Source organism: Pundamilia nyererei, unplaced genomic scaffold, assembly GCF_000239375.1.
Source record: "Pundamilia nyererei isolate P.nyererei 1_Seehausen unplaced genomic scaffold, PunNye1.0 scaffold00054, whole genome shotgun sequence".
Classification (NCBI taxonomy): Eukaryota; Metazoa; Chordata; class Actinopteri; order Cichliformes; family Cichlidae; genus Pundamilia; species Pundamilia nyererei.
Window position 1 is genome coordinate 1,891,253 of NW_005187455.1, and position 7,982 is coordinate 1,899,234.

The 7,982-nt window shown below is 43.7% G+C and overlaps 1 protein-coding gene across 2 annotated transcripts; it reads left to right on the top strand.

Annotated features, from left to right (window-relative positions):
• The first annotated feature begins 2,065 nt into the window (after positions 1-2,065).
• lgalslb (lectin, galactoside-binding-like b) lies at positions 2,066-7,493 on the top strand. 2 transcript variants are annotated; one of them, XM_005733705.1, is made up of 5 exons: positions 2,066-2,431; positions 2,932-3,024; positions 3,114-3,202; positions 3,997-4,183; positions 6,668-7,493. In XM_005733705.1, exons 1-5 carry the CDS (start codon positions 2,399-2,401, stop codon positions 6,809-6,811), a joined length of 546 nt encoding a protein of 181 aa, XP_005733762.1. In that variant the 5' UTR covers positions 2,066-2,398; the 3' UTR covers positions 6,812-7,493. The 2 variants fall into 2 exon arrangements, with proteins under 2 accessions (XP_005733762.1, XP_005733763.1); XM_005733706.1 differs by having other exon boundaries at positions 2,941-3,024.
• Positions 7,494-7,982: the final 489 nt, after the last annotated feature.

The window sequence follows — 7,982 nt, forward strand, 5'->3', positions numbered from 1 at the left end:
CTATGAGTTCAGGACATGAAACCAGACGGCTGATACTATGTACAGATTGTGAAGCGTGCTGTTCTACACTTCGACACCATTGGTTTAAATACACTGCTAAAAAAGGGAACACTTGATCATCGCAGTGTAACACAAAGTCAGTTAAACTTCTATGCTATCACCAGCGTTCTCTTCACACTGAGCCTCTGTGAGTCTGGACAGTTTAGAGAGGCTGTGCCAAATGTTAAGATGCCTGTAACTTCATCTGTCATGAGAACAGGGCAACAGTGGCAGACCTACCAGTTCTGTTTTTTCTCTGGCAAATGCCAGTCAAGCTGGAAGGCACTGGTCTTTGAGCACAGGTCCCACTAAAGGGCATTCAGCCCTCACATGGCCCTCCTGGATTCTGTTTGGCCAGACACATGTACATTAATAGCCTGCTGGAGGTCATTTTGCAGGATTCTGGCAGTGCTCTTCTTGTTCTTCTTTGTCCATCTCTTCATGTAACAGCCCACCTCCTGGTTTATTCTCCACACTCTTGTACTGTGCTGGGAGACACAGCAAATCTTTTTTGTGATGGCAGGCCTGGATGTGTTTAATTTAGGAAAAACTGAATAGGCTGCTGACATTTGTCTTGTTTTTGCCTCTCCAGTGTATGCATTGTCATTTTCTTTTGCACCAAAGCAGGTGTAAAGGATTCAAAATGGTATGTGCTTCCTAACTGGACAGACTATGTAAACACATCCTGATTTAAATGTGAATAAATGGGATTCTTGAGTTATGTTTTTATGTAATGTAAAATTTTCAGCCTAACTTGAAACCATGTTTTGTTTCAATTGTCACCATGCAAGTGTCATCGATGTGTGACATTTCTTAAGGCAGGAAGGCCCTATGGAAAAACATGTTGCCCAACCCTGGACTAGAGGCACGAGTAATGCATTGAATAGAGATATATGTAGGATATTTGAGTGTTATTACTGCAACAATAATAAGAACTAATAACTTGTTAAGGGGTGTTTCAATAGTGCAGGAGTTTATGTACTTGGCTAACAAACAAAAAGTCTCCAGTTTGATCCTGAGAGGAGACACAAATCTTTGGAAGATATGATGGGACCTGATTATTCAAGACTTTGTATGTAAGGAGAAGGACTTTAAATTCAATGATAGATTCAACAGTGAACCACTAAAGATAAACTAATCTTCGTCTTTCGGATGCTCCCGCTAGGGGTCGTCAAAGCTCCATCTCTACCTAAGCCTAGCATCCTCTTCTGTCACGCAAGACCTTCTGGAGGCCCTGCTTCCCTACATCCATGAATCTTCTCTGTGATCTTTTTCATTTCTTCGTGCCTTCTGGGTCCATCTTCAAAATCCCTTTTTCAAAATATCCACTATTGCTCCTGTACACATGTCCAAGCTATCTCAGCCTTGCCTATCTAACTTTGTCTCCAAAATGCTCAACCTGAACTGTTCCTCTGATATACTCATTTCTAATTTTGTCTCTCTGTCAAGAAATAAGAAAATCTAGTATAGAAGAAACATGATCTATCTTTCTTAACCCTGTCAGTACTCTCGCTGCAGCGTTTTGGATTAAGGGGAACATCAGTGCATCACTGAAGTCACAGTGCATTGATTTGCTCAGCGTGTAATGCCTTTAAATATCCACAAAGGGGCAGAGTAGACCAATTTAACTAAACAACAGTCGGGCTAACGATTAGAGATGGGGGTTGAATAGATAGAGAGCATACAGAAAGGACGGAGAGGGTTGCAAAAGTCAATGAACAGACAGTGGGATTGTCCACTTCATTCGGTGAAAAGCAATTATGTCCCAGGCTCACAAGTGAGCAGAAACAGGTCCATTTGTAGCTATTTTTAACTCCCTGACGCCTCTGAGCCCTACAGTATTGTTTAATCATTCCAAAGTATTGAGTGTGCCCACTTTGGCCAATTAGGCCAAAACCCCCCCAGTCTGTGTCACAGTCAAACTGGATAAACGACACGCGAGCGCAGTCTCATAAAGTAACCGCTTATTTAAACCAGCTAAAAGTCGTGTCCTGGATTGTTATCCCAACCTAGAAACCCCCCAAAGAATCCAAACAATGCGTTGTCTAATTGGGTGAAGGGTTGAGGGAAATCTGTCTGATTAGCCTTCTCCAACAGACGGGGATTAAGCTTTTGGTCTGTAATTATTATAAAGCATACGTCAGCAGACATCCACCCATTTCAGTGGAGCAGAGGGATCCTGCGAGGTGACTGTGCTCTCTCTCAGGCCAAGTCAGACGCGAGGACCCAAGAATAGGAGCAGTACTGGAGCAGGAACAGGAATATCCTCCTGAGTCAGTGCCACGACGCTGACAAACCACGCTCCCCGGCAGAGCTGCCTCTGCTCCGATAATCAGCATCCTATGCTATTCTGCTCAAGATGGCGGTGCAGGCAGCGGAGAAGGACGGAGTAGTGAGTATTTTGAAGGTTTTCGGGGAACCGATCCGGGGTTACGTGTGTTGGTATTTATTTTCTGTGCATGGGGGGCCTGTTAGTTGCGATTTAAGCGCACCGTTAGGTCGATTATCCGGCGCTTATTGTAAATGCGGAGCGCCGGGCGCAGCGCATTCAGAGCGTAGGGCGACTCCTCTTTCATCTGTGGCCGGGGAGGAAATAGGGAAATCCAATACGCTGTGGTGAAATGCACCGGCGGTAGTGCAAGATGGTGCCAAATGTGGGGCTCATTTATAATAACTCATGGCTCCCGGCAGGAACGCTGATAACAACATGACAGGTCTGCTGCCACCTCGTCATTGTTGTTGCACGCCGCGTACGAGGCCACATATATTGTGCATATATTGAATGATAGGCCTGTAGCCTCTTGTTGTGCCTTTAACCTCAGCCATGCAAGTTGTATATCCTACCTGACAGAGCGATAAATGATACTTTGCATCCTGTGTCTTTTGTCACTGGTGTTGAAGAATGTGGAAGAAGACCACCTGAATGACTCGCTGGGGAACCCCGGCCTCATCTCACCTGACAAGGAGGATTTATCACGCCTCCTGGTATGAAATATTTAAACGATTTCCCGAGTGTCCTTGTTTGATGCTCGCTCCTGGCTGTGCGTAATAAATTCAATGTGTGCAATGCGTAGACGGTGCCATTCAGCGGGCGCATCCGGGGGGGCATGCGGCCGGGGAAGAAGATAATAGTGATGGGCATCGTGGACCTGGAGCCAGACAGGTAACATAACACCTCACAAAGGCATGCATGCACACACTCTTTATCTGGAGCCGTGTTTTTGTCTCTGCATATTTAAAACATTCTGATTTACGTCTGCACAGTACACATTCTTTGCTAAAGGATGTTAGAGATAGGATGGGGTTTTTTTTTGTTCTTAGGCTAGTCAGACTTGCACGGCCACTCGAGGACACACTGAGTAATGCGTAGGCAGCCAGAAAGAACAGTGGCTCCTTAAGTATGCAGAGACAGGGCGTTCCCTCACCAGCAGGGAGAAAAAGGGGGGGGATTTTCTTTTTTTTTTTAAATTTTTTTTAAAAAAAAGAGAGAGATCCAGTGAAGCAGATTTGTTTGGGTGTGTCCTTACCCTACATGGAAACTTGTGTCAAACTTGGAAGAAACCTCTCGATGACCTCATCTTGTTTAGTGCCTGCTGCTGGGAGGGTTTTCCATGCCAAAGTTCATGTGAATGTCCCAACAGACAGAACAGCTCCAAGGCCTAAACACACAGTCTTTCTTTGTTGCGTCTCATTACTTAGAAACTTGATGCCTGTAACTGTGACCATAAACTTACACCAAGACGCATAACTGTGCAGCAGCAGCAGGGGAGGGTGGATAAACGGAACTAGCAGCAGGGATTATGCATAATTAACTCACAATTGGTGAGAATTGTTCTTACGCAGCAGAATTATGCATCTCATTTATCCCAGATTATCTGATGTGTGCTTTACCACTGCATCCTGCCTGAATACCCGATACCCCGGTTTTGTTTTTTTTTGTTTTTTTCATACCCTCAGCTTTGATGTCAGCCTGACCTGCGGACGTGATTCAGAGAAAGGGGAGCCTCCATTTGATGTGGCCCTGAAACTCACGGCTCGTTTCACTGACCGTCAGTTCCTTCGCAGCGCTCGGGTTTCTGGGAAATGGACAGAGGAGGAGGCGTCCACTGTGTATTTTCCCTTCATCCCTGATCAGCCTTTTAGGGTAAAAAAAATCCCTTTTCTCACATCAAATAATTCTGGGTAATCCCCAGCAGTCGACTGTAGCAGAGATATTTTCAGAATTAGTTATGTGAGATTATCTGCGCAGCATGATAATGGAACACAAACAGGAAATGTTGTCCATGCTTCATCATATTGTAATGTAAATACAGCCTGTAGCCCATATAGTGGCCTGTTTACTGCGTTAGGACCACATCAGCTGTTGTGGTGTGCTGAATGAGTTGGAGTTGGAGGGTGGAGGGGGTTGAGCAGCAGGGCATATGCATGATGAGTAATCTCATAACACCCGAGGACTTGTTAGCTCTTTAATGTCATATTCTGCTCCAATAAGTCTGAATGTGCACATGAATAACACACATGGTGTACAGCTAAAAATATACAACAGTGGCAATGGAGCGAAGAACAAAGCATGAAGTTTCTCGAGATGTTTTCAGGACACTGAATGAAGTTGTTCTTTCTCCAGTGTAGCCGAAGGTCTGTTTAAAGTGCCAAGTTCACGACACCCACACGTCACCGTGAAATGCACCATAACATTTGCTGCAGTGTTGGCAGCTCTGTGAAATCCATATAGAGGTTATACTTGAGGAGCTGGAGGCTAAAAGACGGCAAATGCCCAAAGCAACTGGGTCGGTAATTTGTGTACTTGTAACCATCTCTATTGCGTAATGTCTCGAAATGTTCAGGACTCTAGTGCATGTGTACAAATTTAGTAAAAATTTATTTTGGCACTGATTGCTGGAGCTATTTTTATTTATCTTGCATAGTGATTGTGACGTGATCTGCTTGAGAAGGAGGTCCAAAGTCTCTCACAGGTGCGCACTGCAGCTGAGTTTGGTTCACTGTCAAAACCAGTGCATATGATTAATCTCCTTTGCAAACTTAAACAATTCAGTAACCCCTTGCTATCCTTTTGATGGGGTACATTATAGTCCTGGAAGAGACCACTCCACCATGAGTTTATGGATTTACAGTGATCCTTACTTCTAAGGAGACACACACAATGTGAGCAAAACTATTCCAACATCATAACAGAGCCACTGGATCCCCTCATTGCTGGGGTCAAAGTAAAGTAAAGTGTGCGTGTTAGTCCCATAGGGAAATAGTTCCTCTGCATTTAACCCATTCACCCAGTGAAGCAGTGGGCAGCCGCCAGTGCAGCGCCCGGGGAGCAGTGTGTAGGGACGGTACCTTGCTCAGGGGTACCTCAGGGTAGCCGTTCAGTGGAGTCGAACCCCCGACCTTCCGATCATGGGGCTACCACTCTACCTACTGAGCTATCCCTGCTCCAGTCAAGGGTTTTTGCTTAGTGTGTTTTCCAGTCTGATATCTTTAAAACTCAGCTGTGGATGCATGAGAATTTTTACAAAGAGAAACTCTTTCTGTTTTTTAAGAATGCGAAATATGCATATGCAGACACAACAACTTAAGTTATTTTTAGAGGTGAACCCTGCATCTGGTTGTTGAATGTCAGCTCTCTGATAAAGTGTCATTGTTTGTGGTTGCAGCGTGACTGAGCAGGTCGGCACAGTCATGACTCTGTCGAAAGCTGGAGGCTGGAGATTAAGTCTGCCATGCAGAATGTTTAAAACAAACTCCCTCCTGAATCCAGGGGCATGTGGAGAGACACATGATGTGCTGTGGTCTCAGAGCAGGATGGCTTGTTTCTGCTGCTTCATCTAAAACGTTCTGCCTTGAGTTGTTTGACGGTTTCCTTTTTTTTTTTTTTTTTTTTAAATTCCCCCCCACTGGCATAAACCACGCGGAGGTGTTTATGCAGTTACATTTTTGTTGTCGGTTTGTTAGGATTCAGTGTGTACACGTACAAACAAGAGAAGAAAATGAGAGCGAGGCTTAGCTCTAGCCTACTTATTCAATAACGTTTTGGGAGCTTTAAATGTTTTAACATCAACTAAAATAGCTGATAGTCATCCTCAGTGTAAGGGGTCATTTGGTCTTTCTCTTTACAAGCGGTTGTCTTTATCATGCACCCTAACCAAGGAAGAAAAAATGACAGATTAGCTTGGGTAAAAGACCGAAAGTTGAGGCACACAACAATGTGTGCTGCTGGTAAAGTTTCTGAGCTGCCTTTCCTCATAACAAGCATCCGTCAACGTTTTCTCCATTTAAAGCAATGCAATATCAGGGATTGTAACATCTAGTCCTTTACTGAATCTATTTTGTAATGGTTTACTCGAATTAAAACTGCACAAATAATATTTTTATATTAACGAGCAGAGAAAGAAATGGTTGTATAAAGTGAGATGCGTCCCTTCAGCTCATGAGGTGATTGTGTGTAACTCTGACACAGCTTTTTCCACCCACCCAATTTCTTCTGCTTATTGTGACTGTATGGAATGAGTGTGTTCAGTCTCTACTTGTCATGAAGTCAAAAGCGGTTAAAGTGCGGTATTTTCTTTCCACCTTTTGCCTAACTGTCTTTTTCTCCATGTCTTTCTTCCTTCTGCAGATTGAGATCCACTGCGAGCACCAGAGGTTCCGGATATTCGTGGATGGACACCAGCTCTTTGACTTTTATCACAAAGTAAAATCTTTGCCCTCTATCGACACAGTACGAATACAAGGAGACCTACAGATTACCAAGCTCGGTTAACTTGCCCTCTGACCAATTCCCGCTCTGCAAGTCGTGTGTGAAGCAAGGACTTGATCACACATGACCACACACACACGTGCGCCTGTTACATCATCATCCATAGCCCATCGTACAGCACTGCATCAGCATAGTAACTGGATCAAAGTTTTTCTGCTTTGCTGTTTCTTCTTCTTCCTCTTCTTTATGTTGAACCAGGATCTGATGTGATGGTGCTTTGTGGGTGAATGTGTTTGATCCATTTTTCAGGTATTTTTCCCTTGTAGCCCCAGTTTTTAGATCAGCGAACTTGTAGCTTATTTATAGGACATTCCACTTTTATGTCGAATCCTTTAGGGAATTTGAGATGGAGGCAGGTGTGGAGGTTTGAAGAAACCAGTTAAGATAAAAATATCTGACAATTAGCAGCTAAAGTGAAAGTTAAGTGTTGCTCATGGATAGAACAAAATCAAAAACTTAAACTCAATTCAACTCACTTTGTTTAAACATACAAGCGTCCTCTTAAATCTTTTGCTGACCAAGCAACGTGAACAAATGTGCAGTAAAACTCAGACAGACCAGAGCAGTGTTCCCAAATCAGGCGGATACATGATGTTATGCGAGATGCAACTGGTTTCAATTCAAATATACCTGGACATATATGTATATTTGATATGCTTTAGTTAGATTGAGCTCAGCACCTCTGGATGTGTAACTATTTCAAAAACTCATCTGAGCACAACACAAGACAGCATAGCGGCCTGTTTTCTCTCTGCTGATGTATATCCAACTCTGCTGGCACTCCTCTGCATCCCTTGGGTTTATTCCAGTTGTCATGGTAACACGTCGCAGCCTCATTGACCTAAATACTCAAAAATGAGGATTATATCATGACAAGATGTAGCATCCCATGCTTAACACAGCGTGTCTGGGTAGTTTGCATTTTTCTTTTTTTTTTCTTCTTTTTTTTAACTACAGCCACTCTCCTGTCGGTAGATTGCGCTATAGAGGCAGTAGAGCTGCAGAGAAATGTTATTTAAAATTTGACTTCTGCTCCTTTTTTCTTTTGCAAGCCTCATCAGAGTTGAACACTAAAATAAGATAGAAGTTTTACTCCTTATATGAAGAAGAAACCGTGCTGTCAGCGAGGTCACAGGTTCAGCCGGGTGCAGGTTCAGTCACACATTTTGGAGTC